At 36.3% G+C, this 25,481-nt stretch overlaps 1 protein-coding gene and 1 pseudogene across 11 annotated transcripts in view; one reads left to right on the top strand and one right to left on the bottom strand.

Moving 5' to 3' along the window:
• The window catches only part of Snap91 (synaptosome associated protein 91), a 120,388-nt gene that overhangs the window by 70,948 nt on the left and 23,959 nt on the right, over positions 1-25,481 (bottom strand). For all 11 annotated transcript variants that reach the window (XM_058575871.1, XM_058575875.1, XM_058575888.1 and 8 more), the window contains exons 3-7: positions 6,160-6,302; positions 5,208-5,283; positions 4,407-4,509; positions 2,650-2,743; positions 725-836 (exon numbers count right to left, since the gene is read on the bottom strand). In XM_058575871.1, coding sequence (XP_058431854.1) covers positions 725-836; positions 2,650-2,743; positions 4,407-4,509; positions 5,208-5,283; positions 6,160-6,302 — 528 coding nt within the window. The remainder of the gene's footprint in view (positions 1-724; positions 837-2,649; positions 2,744-4,406; positions 4,510-5,207; positions 5,284-6,159; positions 6,303-25,481) is intronic.
• LOC124083103 (uncharacterized) lies at positions 14,720-20,165 on the top strand (annotated as a pseudogene).

The raw sequence follows: 25,481 nt of genomic DNA, 5'->3' as shown, positions 1-25,481 counted from the left end.
AATCTTCCTACTAAATTGAACTTTCAGCAGTGTATCCAATTTTCTACTTTATGTCAAAGGAAAGCTGACAAGACACATGGAACTACATCAAATCAATGATTGACCTGGATGACAAGGGACTTGGAAAAATTAAATTGAAGCATGGTGACAAGAAGGTTTGGGGAAATGATAGTGGATGGACCTTCAGAATAGATAAATAGCACAAGATTACTTTTATCTCATGTGAATGCAAAACAAACAGGCTCTCAATAATCAGAGAAAAGAGAACACTATAGGAAGTGGCCATGATGTCAGAATTGGAAGTTGTGAATAGGCTGAATGACACAGGCTTCCCACCCGCAAGGCTGATAATGTCTATCATTACCACTGAGTCCTCAGTCACTTAATGCCCAAGATCAATGCTAACCTTCCATCATAGCATCCTAGTCAAGAGAGACAGCTCCCTACCAAAGAACAGGTTGATGACTAATTCCTTTTACCTGAGAAGACAGTAGCAAACTCTCTACACTGATAATCTTAAAAATGAATGTCCTTCTCTAGCCCACATTGCTCTGCTAGCATCATCACCTATGGACCTATTCAGGATCATGGTTTCATACACAACACTGCCCCTGCCAAGGTTCACTTTACTGCACAAGAAGTGAGACAACAGACTCATCCCACAGAGTTTGTCAGTCTTACCACATATCCCATCAGCCCAACAAGTTTATGTAGTTTCACTTACCAAGCAAGTTAATAACTCCATCATTGTAACAAGCGAAAAGTTTGATAAGATCTTTGAAAAGAAGCATAAATGCAGCATTTATGACACCATTTGTTAGTTCATTTGGATGCACCTGGAAACAGATGAAAATTTAATGTCAGCTGCATATCATCAAGTCAATATTTTTTCCCAAATCACATTAAAGTGTAATTTTACTAAGAAATCCAATTACTAAGAAATTCACTTGTATTCTACAAATGTTATAACTTTAGTAACACTAATAATATCAAAAAATGGATGACATCTTGTTTTACATTTAGTTTTTACTTTAACTTAAGTCAATGAAACCAGGCCTGTTAAAGATGTGTACACATTCTGTTGACCAATAAACCACAGATCAGTCAAATTCAGTGTTTGAACACCTGATTTCCTATTACTTTTACAAGGTTATATTACATTTCTTCCATTTCCCCTATCTTAAAGACTCTGTGACCATGAAGGTTCAGGCCCAAGGAGCCTGTAGTGATCTCAGGAAGAATGGAGGGGTTGTATCTTAGCCAGCTACTTCTTTTTTTAAAGAATTTTTGTTAGTTGTCAATATATAATCATTTATTTATTTTATACGATACTGAGAATTGAACCGAGTGCCTCACATACGCTAGGCAAGTGTTCTATCACTGAGCCACAATCCCAGCCTGTTGGCCAGCTACTTCTAAAACACTGAGACTCACAGCCATTCAACCATTCACTATATATGCCATTACCAACAAAGAAGAATATTTTCTTCCCACTCCTCAGTCTTTGTTCACAATTCTTAGACTTTGTCCCCTCCACCCCCCACTGCTTTTATGACTTTTTTCCTTTAAGGCAGAAAAAAACCCTTACCAAGGGCAAATAAAGCAAAGGAAAATAAATGGAAAGGAAAAAAATTAAGAGAAGCAACTCGTTCCATAGATATGTAGTTAAGTCCTTACTGTAAAATCTATCAAAACCAACAAGATGGTTTGCTGCCTTTACTGAAATTTCACAGGAGTTAGGTAGTATGACAGGGCTCAATTATAGACTAAGTCACATAATCTTAACAGAGACTTTAAGCTTCTAATATTTGAGGAAAGCCTTTGTTTTAGGCAACTATCAAAATACAGAAAAGCTGATGAAGTGAGTTAAAATTTTTCCAACATGTGAAAAAAATGTCTTATTTTCATGAGTCAGGTTTTCTTACTTAATTTTTTTATTTGGAGGTAACTGTAAATTCACATGCAGTTTTAAGAAGTAATACAGGGAGATCTCATATCCCATCTACCCAGTTTCTCCCAAAGGGAACATCTTAAATTATAGTCAAACACAATACGACAATGAGGATATTGACAGTGACACAATCAACCAATCATTTCCAATTCCCTGTTTTACTTGTACCCATTTGTGAGTGTGTATGTAATTAGTTCTATGTGACTTTATCACATGTGTGGCTTAGTGTAGCTGCTGCCACCACAGCCAAATACAGATATATATTTAGGACACCAATCACTGACATTTCCAGGAAGAACCAAAGATAATTCTCTTTGGTGCAGTGTCACCTAAGCTATCCCCATAAAATGATTTTCAACAGCAGATCAAGTAAGTTAGCTGCCTGCAGGTAACATCTCCTAGATACTTCATCCTGTCAAGCACAATAGGAGGCCACCATCCTGCTCAGAACAGAAGGTTCCAAGAATTCAGCACTCATATTTTTCCATGACTTAAACACTTGACAAGCTACTTCCAAACTGGGGTACCAAAATCCTCTCTATTGTGCTTAATGGTCTAAGTATTCATCAAATTTATTAAAATGAAGAAAAAAACCTAAAGCTGCTTCCTGAGGAAATCTCTGGATTTACCTGTAGCCCATCTTCAAAGGAAAGACAATACTGATTATATAAGGAACATTTTTCTGGTGAGATACATACATCAAATTCAAGAAGTGCATCAATTTGTCCCTGCAGTATTGGCATACTCTTTAGTAGCTTCTCAGGAGCCATTGTCCTCATTACGCCATCAGCCCTACAATAAGTTTTAAAAAGAAAAGGATAAAACTTCCTTGCTTACGGGAAATCCAAGATATACATCACACACACACACACACACGCACACACACATACACACTGTTCCAAGCTATACCCCCTTCCCATGTTCATGTTCATCTTGTGAGGTCAACATGAGGCATTATGAGGTTGTGGCTATTTCCCATTCCTATATCCTCTTGTGCATTCTCAATCCTCAACCACACAAGTGATGCTTTCTTTCTATCTACACTACTCTCAGGCAGAAAAGCAATGCAGTCTGATAAAAGAGGTCAGTTGAATTTTTGAATAGATACCTAAAAATCTGTAACACAAATAATAGCCATTTTTTTGTTCTTTTGAGAAAGAGATAACATGTCTTGGAAGTCTACAAAACCTGTAGGCCTGGGAATGCTACCATCAGCCAGTGAGGAAATGCATGTTGGCATGTACTTGTTTCTCAAATGGAGATGGCAGTTTAGCGGTAGAATATCCGACTGGAGGTTGGTGCTGGAGGGGGCATCAGAAGGGACAGTGTGCCCTATATACATCTGCAAACCTCTTAGGGAGTCCCTGCATTCAGCAATGGTCAAGGAGTGGCAGTATCACAACAGCTGAAGGAAATACCCAGGTTGATAATGGTCACCTTTAGAGTCTCTCCCTTCCCAGCACTGGAGAAAGCATCCCAGAGTGTCCTTAAGGGCCCACACGGGGGTGCACTGTCTTCTAAGAAGGTCATGGACATATTACAGAGAAGTCACAATAAACTGAGAACATCAGGAATGGTGGCAGAAGTCAGAGGATGGTGTATGATCTAGAATCATCTCTAATGATAAGGGGATACAGGAAAAAAACCCTAGTTTTGTTAAGTGTTCACCTAGAAGAAACTGATATATTTTGAGAAGGCAAGTTTGCATTTTCCATCAGTATGCTGAAAAGGTAGCTCAAAGTTAAGTTTAGGTCAGCTATGACAAAGATACAGATATATCTTTTCATGTGGGTTCCTGAAAATAAAAATATTAAACCTTCTACAATACCTTACCATTATTTTAAGTTAGGAACAGATAAAAGATGTGTACAAACTTTTGGCTGAACACTCTTGACGAGATTCAAACATCTATTTAGAGGTAAATAAATGTAATTATGGATTAAAATTCAAGTATTTCAATGAGGTTTTCTAATCAATAGGTAATATTAATAATTAGTATGATTATGAAATGTGTTTATTTCTTAGGACAGTATAACTTCTTTCAAAACAGATTCCACAACACACGCATTTTAATTTTTACCTCAAAACCCACTGAAATAGCTATTGTCATCTACTGCCACTCTACTTTTAAATACGTCTAGCCAATTCTCTCCCTCTTCAATTAAAGGTGTTCATGTGTTTGAATTTGGCATTAATTTTAGTAAATAAAATTTCAGACCATGTAAACTCTGAGCAGCTACTCAGATTTTCTTTGCATGAAGACATAAACAAAGTAATGCATATGGCAACCTCATGGCTAACTTCTATAACATTATTTATTGATCATCTTTCAGGTGGTTGTAAACTAGGCCTTCATGATCAAAATTAATTGGCACATAAGCTTCGTTAAAATAAATCAAGTATGCTTCAAGGACGTATCCTGCTCCAGTAAACATGGGAAAGAAAAATATCATACCCTTTCTTCACTCTGGCAAAATCAAATGCCATCTGTCTGTATGAGAAAGCCTTTTCATTCAAATATCTACTATAGCGCCTTATGAAGGTAGACATATCATAACCTAGGGGAGAAGGGAGAGGAAATAAAATTAATTAATAAGATACTTTCAGTCGTGCTTTGTGTAGTACTAAGAATTTTTTTTAACTCCTTAAATGATGAGGTCAAATAGTGTATCAGCAGACCTCATTTAAATTCCTATTTCCAGAGCCAAATCGGAATAACTAGTTTAGTTATTCAACCATCCTTGTACACAATGTCTCTTCTGATCTTTCCTTGCATGTTTGTTCACTGTTTCAATAACAACATGTTTCATATTTAATCCAAGTAGCCCTCTGCTAATAGTCTACCTGCTTGATGTGTTCGCCATATAGACAGCTAGTAAGTATGGTGAATGAACAGATGATTGCAGTTCAAACTCTATAAATCTATAAAGAAAATTTCTTTAATATTTAAATCATTTAAAAAAAATTTAGATGGCATCTTTCATTTCACTGTCTTCTGCACCTTCATAAGCAATCTATGGGTCTAGTATACCCACAGTTAATTTTTAAAGTGAACATCAAAAATGATAAAAAATAAAATTAATATGGAGTTGTCTACAATTGAATATTTAAAAATTACTTTTATATAGTTACTTTTATATTTTTCTTAAAATATAAATATAAATATTTATTAAGCTATGAGTTGTAGTGATTCTGCATTAATAACCTCCCATTAAACTCAAAGCATTAGCAAAGATAATTATTTAAATATTCTCACCATGGGATCCACTTTTGTCCAAAAAATTGCTGAGATTGAATAATGTATTTCTAGAGGCCAAATACTGAATAAATCTCTGAAACACAAAAATTAGAATTAAATGTCCGTATTATCAAATCAGACCTTTAAAAAAATTTTGACCAAAGGGAAGTTTTTTTTTTTTTAAACAAATTTTCATTGTGATCTCTTTTATTGGTCATAAAGCTTTATATTTTTCTGATGTTCTCTAAGGGAGAAAAACTTTGACTAATACCCATTAAATTAGAATTTTATTCTATGATCTTTAATTTCTGCATGTAATAGGAATACTGAAAATTTCATAGAATTTAGTAGGTATTCCATACAAAAGGAATAATTATAATTTTATTTTATTTTCCAAAATTAAGTATTTTATAACAGCCATTTTCACTCAAAGGAATAAAGAACATTTTCTAAGGGGAAAATAGTCTTATTGCTTTTCTACCCTAACAACAATTTTTTCCTCACTAATAGGCTTATATAGTATTTATGTTTTAGGCACAAGTAATGTTTAGTATTTTGGTATCTCTAAGACCAGCTCTAACTTAAAATTTATTTTTATAAAAAATAACCAAATGGAAGATTATGATTTTTTTTAAAAAGAGAGAGAGAGAGAGAGAGAGAGAGAGAGAGAGAGAGAATTTTAATATTTATTTTTTAGCTTTCAGCAGGACACAACATTTTTGTTTGTATGTGGTGCTGAGGATCGAACCCGGGCCGCACGCATGCCAGGCGAGCGCACTTCCGCTTGAGCCACATCCCCAGCCCCAAAGATTATGATTTTGTCCAGGTGATTTTGAACCATGGATTTCTTCTTCTCCAAATTAACAAAAATTTAAAGAGCCATACTCTTTTAACATTGCCATATTCTTCCATAAATGCCTTCCTCTTCTACCCATCCACCTCCTCCCAAAAATTAGTTTATCTAGCTTACCTCATTTCCATGCACCATGAGATGATGTGTGGTCACTAAAGCTTTAAACACAACCACCCAGCTGCTATTTGTTGCTCGCTCAAAGAGTGTGTCAGCCATCTGAGGGATATTAACATTGGTCTCATTGGTAGCCTGGATCAAGTCTACAAAAATAAAAGACATGAATCAATGGTGTTAACCATTAAATATACAAATTCACTTCAGACTTTAAATATGTAATCCTCTTCACTAAATTACTGGTTTAAAAATTAAACCATAATAGTTTTATAAATAGACACAGTAAGCACATTATTTACCCAATGTATTTATTTATGTATTCTTGAGTTTATTTTTTTTAGTTGAATTCTTTTCTGAATTTTATCTGTTTTTCTTGGACTGATATTATTTTTTAAATTACAAACTTCAGGAGAGCTAAGACTTATGTTAATCTTGTTTTTGCTCTAAAAACAATGTCTCAAATGTATAGGCACTTATCCTAAACACCATTTGAAGGCAAAAACTTAAATGTGTTTTCTGAAGCATGATAGCTAAAATTAATCACTGGGATTAATTTTGAAGAGTGCTAATTAATATACTTATCATGTGAGTGTCAGAATAAAAGCAAAGAAAAAAGAATTCCATTATGTTTATCTAAGCTTTCATAGAATATCATGCATGCTTTAAATTACTGATTTGACCTGAGTTTATAAGACAGTAAAACCTTTAAAATATATTCATGTCCATATCTATACGACTCCAGGTATAGTGGGGATAATATAGTGCTAAACACGGGGTGCTCAGTGTTCAAAAAAAGTGCTTAGTGTCAAAAAGTTATCTGGGGCAAATAAAGGTCATGTGATAAAGAACAAAAGAACAGAATCTAAGCCACACCGGGCAATGCAGTGGTGAGTGCTTCCATGGCACAGAAGGACTTCTTAGGACAGCATATACAGCATGGGTTTTATTATAAGCCATATTCATCCTGCAGAGAACCACATGTGATACCCCAATTCCTAGGACATCCCATGCAACAAATGCAGAGACGAATCCACCCTTTTTCTTACTCAAAATTCACACCCAATAATCATTAAGCTACACATTTACTTTATCTTTATCCACAATAAACAAGGTTTGCAAAAATTGACAGTCCATCACTGAAGTGGCTCTTATTGCTTAAACTTAAGGATATTAGTAATTGTTTGAATTATAAATGGGGAAGATTAAAATAAATATATATATATATATAAATTACATATGCTTTATATTTATTTCAAATTTCAGTTTTCACTCATTCCTATACTGTCAACATAATATTTCCCCAGTATTTGCTTTCATTGCAATTCTACTCATCCTTCAGGAAAGCTTTCCTGGTACTTTTTTAAAATACAGTCCCACATGTGAACACCCTCTAATTTAACACCAGAATCACTCTGTTCCTGCTGTTTTTTTACATTAGATGCAAACCTGCCACACCAAAACTCCTTAAAGATGGAGGCTGTCATGTTAATGTCTGTTTCCTGTACAGTGCTTCAGAGCTCTGCACAATAAATGATTTTTGAGCAAAATGTACAAAAAACATTCTTCCCCAAAACATAAATACCTCTTTGAAAAAGAAAAACTCACTATGCTATAATATGGTTTCCTGAGATTATATCATGTATCTACTTTGTCCTTAAGATTCTGTGCCAGTCACAAATCTTCTGTTCATTCTATTATTGAACTGGGTTCTATAAACACAGAGGAGACAAATACATGTAGTAAGAGCTAAAATCCTATAAGAGATGAGTAAAGAAAGTCAACATGATAGAGCAGAAAACCCAGATCCAGAGCCCAGCTCAAACCCAACTAAATGTGTAATCTGGAAAAATTATTTAATCTCTCTTTAACTCAAGCCTTCATCTTTCAAATGGGCAAATAATTACTACCTTTCAGAATATTATAAAAGCTACAAAATGTCTGAGAGAGTGAGTGCTCGAAATAATCATATGTAAGTACTATTATATATACAGAGCATTTTGAGAATATATTGGGGGCATTAGGAAAGAATCTATGGGGAAGGAAAGTTGAGTGGGTCCCTGAAGTAAGCAATGAGATGGGAGAAAGTGAGAAGGTTAAATTTTTTAACAAGTGTACAAAGTATAAGTCCTTCAAAGGTGTGTATCCTTGGAGAGCCACAGTGATCTGTGGGCTAGGTATGTGTGATATATAGGAAGGAGGACACTTAAGCTGAGGAGTTAGGGAATGGACAATAAAGTGTCATATTTCACACTTGAGAGATTGAATTTCATCTTTTGGATAAAGAGGAGCTCCTTTTAGTCTTTCTGCAGAAAAATACCCCCCCCCCAAAAAAAAAAAAACCCTTGGCTTTTACAGATGACCATTTTATTCAGTAACTACTAAATACCATATGCCAGGTATAAGAGAGACACAGGACAAGGAACAATCTCCTTTGCATGGAAAGATGTTCTATAAGATAGGAAAGCAGTTTGTTGGAAAGCCTCGTTGTGAGTCAGGAATGAAAGAGGTGAAACTGAACTGATGAGAAGGCAGTGCAGATGGAAGTAGATAATGAAAGGAGCAGAAAGATATTTAGGAGATATAATTGACTGGATTTGCAGATGAGCAAATGAATATTACAAGTAAAGGAAAAGCAATCTAGGACCATTCCAGATTTCTGGGCTGATGGTCTAGTAAATGCTATTTATTGAAAGTGCAGGAAAGTTGGTTTTAAGAGAGACACAAACTATACATATGTATATATATTTCAAGATTTAATGAAAATAATAACTTTTACTGTGTGTATGTATTATATATATATATATATATATATATATATATATATATATATATATATATATATATATATATATATATATATAAATGGGGTCTTTCTGTTCTCCAGGTTGGTCTTAAACTCCTGGAATCAGGTAATCTTCCTGCCTCTGTCTCAGTGTAGTGGGGACTACAGACATGTGCCACTGCCCCTGCTATTATACTAATCCTTTTAATATTCTATATCAGGGGCTGGCCCACTATATGCTTACTGGGAAAATCTTGCCAATTTCCTATGTTGAGAAAGTTTTATTGGAATGTAGCCATGTTCATTTATTTATATATCATCTGAGGCTGCTTTCACACTACAATGACATAGTTGAATAGTTATAACAAATTCAGTTTCAACTCAACTCAGTGATCCATGAGCCCAAAATATTTGTTATCTGAGCCTTCATAGAAAATGTTTCCTGTCCTGCTCTATGTCACTAAATGGGAAGTGTGCGTAAAACTTCTGTGATGCATAAAAGGATCAATAGCTGTTTCATAGCAAAGCAACTCCAGATTGAATTGAGGTGAACTAACTTTTTTTTTTCCTGAACCACTATTTTCACTTTAAAAAATGTTTGACAGACTTCAAACTATAGTGATTCAGACTTAGAACAGAGTGGGAGATATTTTTTCAAAGATAAAAAAAAGTGAGCTTGTGACTTCAAAGAAAATGACAGTACTAGTTATCAATGACAAAATTTAATCTTTCAAACAAGCATCAAAATTTTAAACAACTCTCCCACAGCAAGCTTGACAGATTTCCTGTTTTCAGAAAATCTTTTGATATCATTGGTGACATTAATTTCATTTATCAATAATTATGTAATGAAATGTGTAAATGTTTGAAAGACGTGAATAACTCAATAAACTAATATTTTCCAATGACTAGTGAATAATGTTACAAAATAATGTATGGGTAAAAGATCCATTCAAAGTACAAGACAGACCAATAGACTTTAATATGACAGAATACAAAATGTTCACTGATGTGGTTCAGATTCAACAATGCAACTTCTTTTAAAGAAACTGTCTCTTGGACAGTTGTGTAATACCAAAGAAGAATATTCAAAAATTTCTGAAAAGGCTATTTAAATAGTTCTATTTCCAACTACATATGTTTTTAAGGCCAGATTTTATTCCTGTATTCAAATGAAATAATATATTCCAGCAGATTGAATATAGGAATAGAGTATCAGTCTTCTATTGGGAAAGACACTGAGGAGAGTTGTGAAATTATAAAACAATACCACCATTCTCACTAATTTTCTTCATTTGGAAAATAATGATTTCCCCTAAAAGTATTATTTGTGTTAACATGTCAATAGGTTTATTATTGTCATTTAAAAATGAATATTTTAAAACTTTCCCAGTTTTAGTTTCTAATAAAGTAAATATCTGACATAAGCAAAAGCTCTCAATACATAAACAAAAGTTCCTCAATAACTTAAAAGCATAAAAGAGTCTTGAAATCAGTTTAGAACTGCTATTTTCATATGTACCTAGAATGAGAACTGTTCAGTAGTGGGGCATGCACACATTTAACTTGAAAATGTTTTTTCATAGTAATGACATCAAATTATGGTCTTACTAGTAGATTATGTATGTTTCTACTGCTCCACTTCCTCACCAAAAACAACAACAACAGCAGCAACAACAACAACAAAAACTGGTTTCCATTTAAAGAATTTTAAAAAATTAAATGAAAGCAAAATATAGGTATAAACTGCGGGAAAAATATTTTTTAGATCCAAGAGAATTTAAATGCTTCTTGTCATATTTGAGTCCGCAGAATTAAAAGTTTTAAACTGAGGAAGACATAGCTGGTATCTGGTAGTTTGAAAAAAAGCTTTACTAAAGTATAGTTTACAAAAAAGCCCTACATATATTATAATGTGTACTATTGGATAAGATTTAGAAAAATGCATTCATAAAATTTTCACAAAAAAATCAAGAAATGAACCTAGTCAACACTCATGGTTTCTTCATGCCCCTTTAACAATCTTTCTTCCTCCTCTTACTCTCTTCCTTACTGCCCCTTGGCAACCACCAATTTAATTTCAGTCAATGTAAATTAGTTTACATTTTCTAAATTTTATATAAAGAGAATCAAACTCTTCTTTGGTAGAGAAGAGGTCTAGATTCCTGTGGTCAGCAATATTATCTGGAGATTCACTCACCTTGTTACCTGTATCAATAGCTCAGACCCTTTTTATTGCTGAGATATATTTCCATAACACAAACATACCAAAATTGTTTCCTTATTTACCTGCTAATGAAATTTGAGGGTAATTCCAGTGCTATTACTTAATGTTGCTATGAGTATTTATACACAATTACTCATAAAATAAATGGATATATGCTTTCATTTCCCTGGGGTAATTGCCTAGGAGTAGACTAGTTGAGTAATTTTTGATATTTGAGAAACTACTTCCAAAACACTTCTATCATGTTTCATTCCCAGCAGTGTATGAATGTTCCAGTTGTTGTACATCCTTGCCAAGTTTAGATATGGTCTTTTTAATTTGGTTTGCCATTCTAGCAGGTGTGGTGTGCATCTCATGGTGGCTCTTCTTTGCATTTCCCTAATGACTAATGATGTTATTTAATATACCTTTGTTTAATTTTATTCCATTGTTCTGGGCAGGAGTGTATATACTGACCTTCCTTGTTGTACCATCTTGCCACAAACTATGCATTTCTCTTTTGGGAGATTTTAAGCAACTGAAAATTTATCTTAGAAAACCTCTTTGAGGTAAGATAACTCATCCACAAGAGAATGAAAGAAATAGTTGTAGTGGGAAAATAGCTTTTAGTTATTGTAAATAATTGTTCACTGAAATAAAAATAGCAACTAATCTGAAGAGCACTCCAATCTGTGGCTACATATATCTTTTTTTTTGGTATTACATGAGATGACAACCACTTGAGCCTTGTGAAAAGGTAGCTCCTTAGAGGGCCTTCATTACCTCTTGCTTGGACTGCCTATGACCTCTTCTCTGGATCACCTCCAGCACTATTAGATATATTTGTAGCAAATTAACTACCCAAGATAATCTTTTGAGCCTGATGCGGTGGTGCACACCTGTAATATAGGCTAGGGAGGCTGAGGCAGGAGGATGGTGAGTTCAAAGCTAGCCTCAGCAAAAGTGAGGCACTAAGTAACTCAGTGAGACTCTGTCTCTAAATAAAATACAAAAAATAAGGCTGGGGATGTGCCTCAGTGGTCGAGTGCCCCTGAGCAATCCCCAAGTACCCTCCCAGCAAAAAAAAAAAAACAAAAAACAAAACAAAAAAAACAAAACAAAACAAAGGAAAAGAGTAATTTTGTCCATTGAATTAAATATGAATAACTCAAGTATACACTTTATACCTTAAAACTTGAGCAAAAGGTATTTACTTACACTTTAAGTATAGAGTTTATATCTTATACTTTACTTGAGGATAAGGCCTTTCATTAGAAGATTCGACTACCTTCTTGATATCTTCTCTGCCATAAATTGCAATACCTTTTTGTGCTGTTCTCATTTCCTAGAATGTTTCTGCTATCACCCTACTGAGATTTTATGTCCCAGGGTCAATCTCAAATAGTAACTACTCCACAGAGTCTTTTCTGATTGATATTGCCTTCAAATGGAAGAGAGACTTCAATCTTCTCTTCCAGGCAGCCTAGGAAGCAAGACACTGGATTTGGGGCCAGAGACCTAGTTCACAGCCTGACTCTGCTACTTAAGACAAGTTAGCTGGATTATTCTGTGGCTCTGTATTTGCACTTAGCAATGAAGATGCCATTAACTATCTTACAGAATAGACACTGTCATTTATACTAATTCTTATCTTACATACCATTGTTGTAGTCCTTATTACACAGAATTATAATAATTAGTTTATATGTCTCTCCTCCACTGGAGCTACAGGTTCTAAAGGCTGGAATGAGGTCATATCTATATTGTTGGATCCTTGAAACCTAACACAGGCTTTGATATGTATAACTGACATATAAAACACAATAATTTGAGATGTTTACAACTGGCTTATTATCTGTCTCAATCTAAAATAATTTAAAAATTAATGGTGGTATTAGAAGAAAATTTCTTTTAATAATTCTTACCAGATATAATTGAATCAAAGACTAGGATTAGTTACTCTCTGTTTCATTGTTATATATACGTTTGCCAGCAGCCTTCATTTAGAAAGGCATCCTCTATTACATCTAAAAATCTCAGTTCCTAAGTTTAATTATATGATTTATAAAGCTCTACTGGGACAAGTTCCCTTTGACTGAATGCCAGAAAGAAGAACAAAGATTGGTCATTCTTTTAGTGTACAATCATTGAGCTTCCACAAAAAGAAAATAAGAAGCTATACAACAAAGTCCAATGACAGACTAATATACAATTTTATCACATAGTAGCAGCTCACAATATGTGTCACATGATCTAATATATATGTGAAATTATATATTATAGTTATTTTAAATTTATTTTTCCTTTCTCTCTTTCCTTTCCTCCCTCCCCCATTATAGAATAACTTTTACATCCCCTTCATAATTCATTGCTGAATTCTTAGCCCCAGTGTAACAGCATTAGGAAGGGTCCTTTGGAAGGTGATTAGGTCATAAAGGTGAAGCTCCCAGGAAAGGAATTAGTGCTCTTCTAAAATGGACCTGAGAGAGTTCTTTAGTTCTTTGTGCTATATGGGGACACAATGAGAAGTCAGAAGTCTGTGATCTAGAAGACCCTCACCAGAGCCTGGCCATGCTAGATTTCCAATCTCTAGAACTATAAGAAATAAATTTTGGCTGTTTTTTATTTTATTATAAAAACAAAAACTACTACCCACCCTCCCCACTTCCTGGCTATCTCTTGTTAGTTGAGAAGCTTAAACCCACAAACACTTGTAAACAGAAACAAATTCTTCCAATTTGGACAATACTAAAAAAGGATGTGGATGATTCAGAAGTTGTTCTTGTCAGCCTTAGTACAAATGACAGACATTAATGTTGCCTCACCAATAGCTATTTCTTTCCCTTTTCTGCCTTGGAAGAATCCTGTCCCTGTCTCTGCCCTACCTGTCAGAAAGCCAACATGTCACTTTGGGGCAATCCTGGCTTCCTCATAGCTAGATGTATGAGCAGCAGTCTGCTGAGGTCGCTTGGGAAAAAATTTTCCTTTGTAATACAGAGAGGCATGAAAACTAAATATATCTCCATTTCCTCAAAAGGCTGTAGCTATGTATGTGAGGTATCCTACCTCAGGATAGGAGGCCAGACTTCACCAATAAGCTGAAGTCGCAGAGGGAAAACATGGAAAACACCTGGGTCTGCATACTTGTGGGCTCCTAACCAAACTTTAGAACCACTCCACCTTCAGACTTACTGTTAAGGAAGATAGCAAATCATGTTAAGCCCTTAGTTGGAGCACTCTGTTACTTATAGCCAAATGCATGCTAATAGATAGAAACTGAAACATGAGACAGCAAAACAAAAGAAACAGGCCCCCATGACTTCTAAGGTATCTTCCAGTTCTAACACCTTTTGTTTCTCTTGCTGCACCTTAATATCTCCAGGCATCTGGAGCTACTTGCCTAGAAGTTTAGCTTCATGTGAGTTGATCACAGGAACTAGATAGAGGGCACAATGGAAAGTATTATATTTTGGGAAAGAGTAAAGGACTACTTTATTCTCATGGAGAAAGAGCACCTGATAATGTGACAAGAATTTATATGGTGTAAATCTTGCACACAGAAGTTCTGAGATAAGATGGGGAAGACTGAGAAGAAAAAGACCCTGAAGAAGGGGGCTGGACCTCCCATTCACTTCCCAAAAGAAGAGAGGGTGAGAAGTTCTGGGAGAACTGGGGCACATCTTGGAGAGGTTAAGGGTTCTCCATAAAATGCAAGTATCCAGTGAGGGCTTGCAGGGAGTGACACCTGAAGAGGAGTGAGGGCTTGCAGGGAGTGACACCTGAAGAGGAGATGCTGACAGCTACACAAATGAGAGCAAAGGAAAGGACAGCAAGAGCAAAAGAAGATGGCCCTAAAGTGTAGGTGGCAGGAATGAAAAGGGCAAGAAATAAAAGAATAGATTCTGAGCTCAGAGAGGGAAAGGGAAAGCATCTTGTAAATGTGCCAACATGATGGATTTTATTTGCATAACATTTTTTTTCTTTAACTAGAAAGGTATGAAATGGAAGCTTTTAAAATCTTGCTTAACTTAATATAACTGAATAAATTTATTTGTATTTTTATATTACTGCACGTGATCTTTAATGGAACTTAGTTTCTAGAGTTTTTGAGTAACTTCTTTCATCTCAAAGGAACAAAAATATGTATTCTATAATTTTGTAGTCCTTTGTAAAAATATATACAGAAAAAAATTCCCTGTTATTCTATTTATTCTCTGATAGGATTTTGGCACATTAAAAATTAGGAGATGTAATATATAGCACAGTTATCTAGTTAAGATTTTGAAGCCAGGCCAGACCTACTGTAATTACTTTCTATTAGTTAATAACTGTGTGACCTTGAGAAAAGCTGCCTCTTTGAGCCTCCATTTTGTCATTATTATGATGGGGATAATAAAAGCACCTATCTGGCAGCTGTTTTACTAAACTGGATAAGACAAGCAAAGAATCTAGCACAGGTCCTAATATCTTATAAGGAGTGTGTGTGTGTGTAGCGAAAACATACAATTATAATTAGTCACCTTTGGCTACCTATATTGAAAAGGACTTGGCATACTTTGTTAATTAATTCAATTGATTCATTTATTAATAAATAACTACAGTGTGCCCGGCACTGTTTTATTAGCTAGAGATAGAGCAAGGAACAGAACAGACATGGGTCTGCCTTTACGGAGCTCACATTCTAAGGGAGAGGACATAGAGAAACTAGATATACAATGTCAGGCAGAGATGAGAAGCATAATGAAAAATAAAGAAAAAACAGGGTGGGTAGATAATATAAAGACAGACAGACAAACAGACAGATACAGATAGCTGGTATTATTTCAGATAGGGTGACCAGAAAAGGCCTCTTGGAGGAAATGACATTCAAAGAGACGAAAATTCAGGGTCATTCAATCATCATGAGAAGGACTGTTACAAGCAGGGGAAACAGTAAATGCAAAGGCTTGGAGATGAAGACACACCTGACTGGTTCAAGATAAAGCAAGAAAACCAGTGTAACGGGAGAGAGTTGCAAATAGAAAAATGGTCAGGTTCCTGATAGCTCAGTGTGTCACAGATCACAGGAAAGATTTACTATTCCACTCAAAACATTTTGAGAAGTTGCTGGAACCTTTAGATCAGGAGAGTGATGCAACCCAGTTTATATTTTGAAGGATTATTGTGGCAACTCTATGGAGCACAGACTCTGTGGGGAGAATGGAGTTAAAGAAACAAAGCAGGTGATTTCAATAGTTCAGGTGAGAGGGGATGATGGGCTTGTCCCAGTGCAGCAATAGTAGAAAAAGGTAGGACTGCAGATATTCCAAAGGTTGAGCCAAGAGGAATAGCCAATAGATTAGATGGGTGGGTGGGTAGTTTGGGGACAGGTATAAGGTACTGAGAGGAATCAAGGATGATGAGCTTGTAGCACTTGAACAGCTGGATGAATTGCCTTCTGCACCATCTCTGGAAAAAAGAAAGAGAAGTGCAGAGACGCGGCATGTTCCTGTACTTGGTTTCTCTTTCCATCAACTTCTGCTGTCACTCTCTTTGACCTTACTTGAGAGGCATCTCCATGCTCTGTCCTGATCATGTTTGAGCTATATCCAATGGCAAGTCCACTGTCAACACAGCACATGAAAGCAAAGTTTCAGAGTCCATCCGTCGTTTAAGAAGCACTGGCAAACTGTACCCCCAAATCTTCTAAACATGGTCCAATTTGAGCTTCAGGCATAAGCAACTTCACAAAATAAACATTATGCATGATTGAGCATGACTCCAGAATGCAGCCCCATGACTTAGCTCCAAATATCCCAACTGCCCACATGAGTTGAAAACCAGGGTCACATACTACTATGCCTCTGGAGTGGTGCAGTGGGGTGAAGGAAAGAAAGTAGCCCTTGTGCCAAGTACTGCCAATCCCTGGGATTACAGAAAAATTTTACCAACAAAAATTGGAACATTATGTTTTTGTCCTTCAGGACTTGTATATAGCTACTTATAGGATTAACAATGTGACCCTAAACAAGTTATAGGACCTTCTGCCCTAGTCTTCATTATGGGGTAGAACTAATTACATATGCTCACCAGCCTTAATACTAACATTGCTTTTATAGCTCATCTTCTTCTGAGTGTTTTCTTATAAATTATTATGGGGTTCTCAAAGAATTCTGTTCTTTTAGAAGTAGACAACAATTTATATGAACAGAACTTTAAAACAATAAGTAAAGCCAGCATGGTAATGCACACCTGTAATCCCAGCTACTTGGGAGGCTGAAGCAGGAAGACTGCAAGTTAAAGGCCAGCTCGAGAAACTCTGGGAGAACTTATTTCAAAATAAAATTTAGAAAGAACTGGAGAGGTAGCTTGGTGGTAAAGCACCATGGGTTCAACCCCAGTACAAAAATATATACCTATAATTTTAAAAAAGTTGACAGCACTGTAGAGGTAAGAGATGGCCCTTTGTAAAAGGGCACTGAAACAGAAGATCTTGATGTACTGGGCAATCCTCAAAGAATCTCAAGCCAGTTCTCTCAGCTGGCAGCAAGTGCTGGAAGGATGGCCTTTGCTGACTTGGTTGCTAGGGAGATTTTAAAAGATACATGCAGCTTGGGTTTCTTATTTCCTGCTACTGCCACAAGATGATCAACTACCTATGTCTAGTCTTCAAGTGTGTCAGGTAAATTAATGCATGACCTATTTACATGATGGCCTTAAGGTTTGGTTTCTCTTTCACAGAACCTTGGGCTAAAAAAAAAAAAAAAAGCTTTTTAAGAGGTTGTCTTTAAGTTATCACCAAAACAATATTTTTGGGGGGTCTCTAAAGAAGACTTTACCATGTTGATAAATTTGCCATATCCTAGCACTGAGTAGCCCTGCAAATCTTTTAAAACATCAAACCCATATTCCCCATGCTTCAACCATAGCCCATCACTTCCTACTCTATCCTCAGAAAAGAAGAGCTATTTCATCCTCAGTTAACTGTTTATGTTCAACACTTCCTGTAGAGTGTTCTGGAGCCATAAGGAAAGGCAGTACCTTAGAGATAGGACACAAACAGCAGAAACAAGGCATTGGGTTTCTGTTCCAATCAAGCTTCCTACCCACATATGTGAAACTTGTGTTTCCTAAAAATAAATAGTATTCAGAAATGGCAACTGCTGCTGCAAGCATCTGGGACTTTTCTTCTTTGCTGTCTCTAGAACCTTATCTGGAAGTTGTCTCTAGAACTTTCTTCCATTTTTCATTCCAAGTCTCACGCAGGACTGAATCTTACCTACCACATTCCATTCCTTCTTCTCCCTTAGGTGAGAATCTTTGGCAGCATCTCCCAACATTAAATCTCTCTGACCTTACCCAAAGCCTTACTGTTTTTAATTCTTCAAAGCTCTCATCTTACTTCCTCGGAGGAAACATTAAAAAAAGACCTGAGTCTATTTTCTTTCTGAAATACCAAGAAATACACCTTTAGCTCTGAAAATGTATTTATTCTTTACTGTAGGATTTAAGTAAAAAGAGAAACAAAATATCCATTGAAAAAAAAAACAATCATTTAAGGCTTCCCTCCTTTTATAACCTTAGTTTACCAGGAAATAAGGAAAAATAGAAGGAAAACTGGAAAAATGTTTTATATTTCAGTAGAAACACTGAAGAGAAGTTGTTGAGACCACTTAATGATGTGGGAGAAAAGAAGTAAAGACTGGTTAAAAATTCAAAACAGATGGTGGATGGTAGCAGCAGAAAAGTTAAGAGAAGGTCAGCCCCTGAGGCCCTATCTCTTTCTGTAGAAAGAGGCCCTGTACAGCTGAGAGCATCCACCAACCAAGTCATTCCACACTTATCTATCCAGCATGTAAAAAATAAACCAAATTCCTAGTTTCTCTATAGTTTGCAGAGCAAGGTCAGGGAAGATCTTTTTGGTATCCCCAAAGAGAACACTGTTTTCAATCCTTAAATTGTTCTAACAACAATTAGTTTCTGTAGTATTTCAGGTACAATATGATTAATACAGGCTGTGGTGAGATGCCTGAAGAACTTAAATACTAATCAGGACATTGTTCTAGACAGTCTTGGACTCCCCACAGTCTGGCCAGGTTGCTCCTGCCACCACTGCCAGGCCCTACTTCTCATGAAAAGGACAGCACTGGTGGCCAGGTGCACAAGTAACAGCACCTCATGCATCTGAGTCCTGAGAGGAAGGCACTGAGGAGGAAACCAAAAAATTAGGATGAAAGAAAGCTCAAAAGAGTGAGCTGGAACAAGTAGTAGATTTGGAAAAAGAGATTTTTTTCTAGAAAATCAGGTTTTAAGAGAGAAAATTCATGGCCTTGTAGCTGAGAACCAAAGGTTAAGACAGCACTTGGGGATGCAGGAAGAGCAAGTAGAGGTGGAGGCCAATGGGAATGGAGTAGGACCAAGTCTGGGTCTCACCCTTGGACTACGTGTACCTTTGCAGTAGCTTCAGGCCTAATTGCCCCCTCCAGAACATCTCCCCATGGATTCTGATGGAATTGGCTCTTCAGATCCTGAGTCTGATATTCTCTGAGGGATCCTGGACATCTTGGTCTGAGTTCTTCAAGTGTCCCTTCTCAGGGTCTACCAGCCTGGAGAAGTTCACTGAAGTCTACCCAGAAGAACCCAATTCCTTACTAGCCTTTTCTGTCAATGAGGATGTCATCAGCCAAGCTGGAAGTCATTAATAAGCAAATCCATTTGACTATGTATATCCCCTCTGAGACACAGAGACACACTACTGTGTTAATAAAAATTGAAGAAGCACCTCTCCCTCAAAGAATGACCACCCTGAATTCATTCTCAGTGAGGAAAGAAACTGTAGAAGATGACTTCATTCCAGAGCTGGGTATCTCAAGTCTACTTTCATCCAGCCACTACCTGAGCCATCTTCCTGCCTGCTGGATGCTTACAGTGACTGGATATGAGGGCTCCCTTTCCCCCTTAAGTGACAGTCCTCTCTGCTTGGGAAGTGTCTTGGAGGACACTTTTGCCAATGAACTCTTTCCCCAGCTGATTAGTGTCTGAAGAGCTTCCCAATACTGTTGCTTCCTTGGTTATCACACTGCCTGGAGGCTAGCAGAAAAGCTCATCCATGAGTTATTCAAAAAGCCAAAGTAGCAAGTGTATAGTTCAAGAGGATTCCTCTAGAATATTTGTCTGTTTAAATCTCATCGATGATCCCAAGTGTTGTCTTTTGACACCAATGGTCCATGGCCTTCAGATACATCATTATAATTCTGAACTATAGCTTTTTAGATCCTATTTTTACCTTAAAGGCAGGAGTGTGCCCTTATGTAAAGGTCATTAAACAAGCATCTCAAAGTAAACATGGAGATTATGATGGCCTTTTGTCCTTTCTTTTTCCCTCTTCCTGGCATTCCAGCCTTGCCTCTGTTTTAGGTCTTTAATATGCTTCTGCAAATAGGGAGAACACTACAGTATGGGATTCCTTTCCCCTCATGTACAGTTCAAGAAAAGATCTTATAAAGTGATAAAAATTTACTATCCAAATATTTGATGGACTCTATTCCTGCTAGAGTGGCTTTTGGAATGTACTTCTCCATTTATCTAAAACTCCCTATGCAATTTAAAAATGCAGTACAGAAAAAAAAAAGAACATTCTTCTGAAGGAACAGTGTTCTTAGAAAGCACTTTCTAAGATTGAAAAAGCTTCAGTGTTCATGATGCACAGCAAAGTTATATACTACCCATGTCTACTTATATTCTTTCCAAAACATTAAGCTAAATCAAAATATAGTTACATTTTCTATAGTACAGATAATGCTTCATTTACTCAAGTTTTAACAGCTCTTTATTAGACATGTCAGTGTCTTTTTACAGCTCTCAGATTTAACTCAAATATATTTATAAAATCTTTCAACTCACACAGCTAACTTATGTCAAAGAGACAGCTGAACTTCTCTCAATAAAATCTAAAAATGTAGGGCTAAAAGTTCATCATAGTACAATTTTTCCCTTTGCCCATTCATACCTATACCAATATCTGTGCCTGAAACTTTACCCATATTAGTATCTTTAACCCCTTTAGTAGACACACCTACTACACAATTCAAAAGGTAAGGTTTTAAAATTTTAAACTTTCTGTGTAGATACTTCTCTCGTATCCTATTTAATAACCTCTGATCTTTTCATTTTCCTTTATTAAAATGGTAGAAAAAAATGGCAGTGTTACGTTCTGCCAAAAACTCTAGTGATCCAACTCTTCTTTAAAACTATCCATGTCTAAGTGCTCTGAGCATGCTCACTGAACAAGGAGCTTCACAAATATAGGATATTTTGGCAATTAGTTTTGCTCAAGTTCCTCCAAACTTGATTCTCATCTCTGCCTATCTCCTTATTAACTTCTCATGCTAACAACTAAGAAGTATGATATAAAACTTCAAAAGTATTTTCTTAAGTCCTCCAGTGCTTAGTCTAGAACAGGTTTCTTAGCCTTGATACTATTGACATTTTGGGCCAGATAAGTCTTGGTTTTGTGTGTGTGTGTGTGTGTGTGTGTGTGTGTGGTGGAGGGTGGGGTGGGTGGGTGGTGGTGGTGGTGGTGTTCTGTGCATTGTAGATATTTAGCAGAACCCTGGCATTTACCACAAGAGGCCAGTAGTGCCCTCCTTCTGCCAGTCAACACAATCAAAAATATCTCCAGACAATGTCAAATATTTCCTGGTAGAACATTTGACCATGAGAATTTCATATCTAGAGTAAAAATTAGGAAATCTCATGGCCTGAAACTGGGTTGGAGTAGTACCCCATGAGAGCTACGACCAGTGTTTAGGATATTTTGGCAATTAGTTTTGTTCTAGTTCCTCCAAACTTAATTTTCATCTTTTAACTAATGTTAAAAGAACATTAGTCAACACTGGACACAATATCTTGCACAGAAGATGATCAATTCCCCCATCTAGTCTATAATGAGGAATGGTGGCAGAAATCCAGGTCTCAAAAAACAGCTGAGATAATAGAGTTTAAATTTGAAACCCTCTGGGTCACAGAGATCCATTGTCAGGTAACAGAAGTGAGAGCAACAAGCACATAGCAATGTTCTTTTAAGTTACAGGGCAACACAAGTTGCCTGGCATTTTCCTCACATTCTCTGGGCCATCCTTGCATTTGGTGACATGATAAGTCCACTCTTTCTTCCTCAACTATAGAAAAGGAAAAGTCCTCACCTCCTTCCTATACCTTCTTTTAGGCTCTAGTCCCCCAGATCTTTATATCTATTCTTTTTCTTATTCTTTTTATATTCTTTTTTATTTTTAAAATACTCTTTCCCTGTGTCTTCAAAATATGTGTTCAAAATAGTCCCTTTTTGAGGGAAAAGAAACATAAAAGTCCTCTTTTGACCCCATGTCAAACTGTAGATCCCTAAATTCACACTTTCTTCATTTCTTCTTGGGAACCCACTGTAACCCAATCATCCCTGTCACCCTACTGCATCTGTCCCAGGTCATCAGAGTCCTTGAACCTGCCAAAGCTGACGGGCACTCTCTGGTCTCCTCCCAACTCCATTTTGTATCATTGAATAGTACTGACCTAGACCTCCCATATTCATGGATTGGAAAAATTAATATTGTTCATACTAACCAAAGGGATTTACAGATTCAATCCCCATTAAAATACCACTTTGTTTTACAGAACTAGAAAAAAAAATCCTAAAATTCATATGAAAACTCAAAGACTTCAAATAACCAAAGCAATCTTGAGCAAATAGAAAGCTGAAAGCATCACAATACTTGATTTCAAGACATAATACTGACCCATAAAAACCAAAACAGTATGGTATTGGCATAAAAATAAATGCATGGACCAATGAAACAGAATAAGGACACCAGAAGTAAATCCATGCAAATATAGCCAGCTAATTCTCAATAAAGGCATCAAAAATATACATTGGAGAAAGGACACCTCTTCAATAAATAGTACTGGGAAAAATGAATGCCTGTATACAGAAGATTGAAGCTTGGTCCTTTTATCTCACCCTGTACAAAAGTCAAGTCAAATTTGATTAAAGACCTAAATGTAAAATCTGAAACTACAAAGGGAAAATGCTTCAAGATAATGATTTTCTGGATAGGACCCCCAAGGCATAGGAAACAAAAGCAAAAATTGATAAACGGGATTATGTCTAACTTAAAAGCTTCTGTACAACAAAAGAAACAATGCACAGCGTTAAGAGACAACCTATAGAATGGGAGAAAATATTCACCAGTTATTCATCCGACACAGGTTAATATATAAGAATATATAAGGAGCTCAAAAATTCAACAACAAAAAAGTATTCCAATTAAAAATGGACAAATAATCTGAACAAACACTTCTCAAAAGAAGAAATATAAATGACTAACAAATATGTGAAAAAATTGGTCAATATCATTAGCCATCAGTGAAATGCAAATCAGAACTGCAATGAGATAACCTTTCATCCTAATCAGAATGGCTATAATAAAAGATAAAACAGCAAATGCTGACTTAGTTTTTAAAGTCATATTTCCTGGGTTTGGAGAGCCAGGCTTTTCTGGCCTCTTATCTCTGCCTTTCCTGTTCAGTGTACATTACTGACCCTTCTTTTTCTTCCAATCTCTTAAACATTGGTGCCACAAGATGACTTCCAAAGTCCTCCTCTTTTCTGTGTCAAGATTTTTATAAAGCAATCTCATCCATGCCTATACTTCTTCTAGATCTGAATAATCTAATATGGATCAGCAGCTGATCCATAAAAATCGTCCTAGGCTCTTCAAACCTACTTTGTGTAGCTCAGATAATGGTACTGCTGCCCACAAAGGCACTTTGGTGTTTTAGCGCTGCATCATCCTCATCTTCTTTCTTTTTCTTCATCTTCAGTGAACCAGCCTCATACACATCCTGCCTCCTACATAGCTCTAAAACTATTTCTCCATCTACTTTAATGTTTTTACTATCTTCTACTCGATTCACAATTGCTCAATAACTCTTTTGCCATTTTTAATCAGCTCCTAAAAGTATATTTCTAAACACAGATGTGATCATATTATTCTACTGAGGACATGAATAGTTGCATATAATACAGTCCTTCTCAACCTGAGTTCCCTACTACCCTAAAGCGGGCATTATATATAACCAATTGAATTCTCTTTCATGCATCTGGACTAGTTACATACTATCACTGGGAAAATTGAGAAAGTAGTTGCTCAAATCTTGTTCTGTTTTATGGTTCAGATAAGGAAACGAGTTGAAAAGTCTGACAAGGCCTCCTGCTAGCTTTTCATACACAGCTGCCTCTAAGCAGGAACCACACATGCTGTTTCACACCTGTGTGTCTCTGAACATGCTGTTGCCCTGGCCTGGCATTCTCTTCTTCCATCCCCCTACCTGAAGGCTCCCATTCATTCTGGATGCTCAGACAATACTTCCTTTGAGCTTTCTCGGACCTTGACAAACACATGGCACTCTGTACCCTTAGAGCTCATCTCATAATATCCAGCAGGTTTGTTCACATATCTGTGCACTTTATTAGACCTTGAGCTCTGCTTTTTCAGAAAAATTCCTGAAATGTGTAATGAATATGGAAAACTTTGTTGTTGTTGTTGTTGTTGTACTGAGGATTGAATCCAGGGGTTCTTTACCACTCAGCTGAATACTAGTCCTTTTAAATTTTATTTTGAGACAAAGTCTTGCTAAGTTGGTTAGGGCTTTGCTAAATTGCTGAGGCCATCATCGAACTTGCAATCCTCCTGTCTCATCTTCCTCAGTTGTTGGGATTACAGGTATGTGCCACCATGCCCAGCTTAAAAAAACTTTTTTGAGAGAACTATAATAAATGTTCTTTTCCTCCTTATTTTAAAAACCTGCAATAGTTATTCAATTGTTTTCAAAAAATGAGAAACAATTTAATATCACATTGAAAGTAATCAGAGTTACAGGAAAGCCTTTAATCCATCCCAACTCACCCCCACCCCCACTCCTGGGCAATGACTCTCTTTTTCAAAAGAACAGATGGAGAGAGAAAACCATGACAATTATTCTTAAGATGAGTTACAACAAGATCTATGTCTATTTCCAAGAAGTTAACAAACCTGTGGCAAAAAAGGAGGGGGGTGATGACATGTAATATCTGCACAGAACTTGTAAAAACTCTCTTTAAAGATCCATTGCTGTTGCTAATCTGCATTCCTGTTAGAAAAAGAAGCAAAGCTCATCCCTGGGGTCCAGACAAGGCAAGAATTATAATGGTGCCACACTTAGCTTCAAATAAAGTTATTATAATAAGGGCCAGAACATACCCCATGTTAACATGGATGCCAGTTGTTGGCTGGGGAACACCCTTCCATGCCATACAGGGACCCC

This window comes from Marmota monax, unplaced genomic scaffold, assembly GCF_021218885.2.
Source record: "Marmota monax isolate L192 unplaced genomic scaffold, Marmota_monax_Labrador192_F-V1.1 WCK01_AAM20220418_F8-fsc00013, whole genome shotgun sequence".
NCBI lineage: Eukaryota > Metazoa > Chordata > Mammalia > Rodentia > Sciuridae > Marmota > Marmota monax.
The sequence above is the reverse complement of the archived record's forward strand: the minus strand, read 5'-3'. Positions and strand labels throughout refer to the sequence as shown.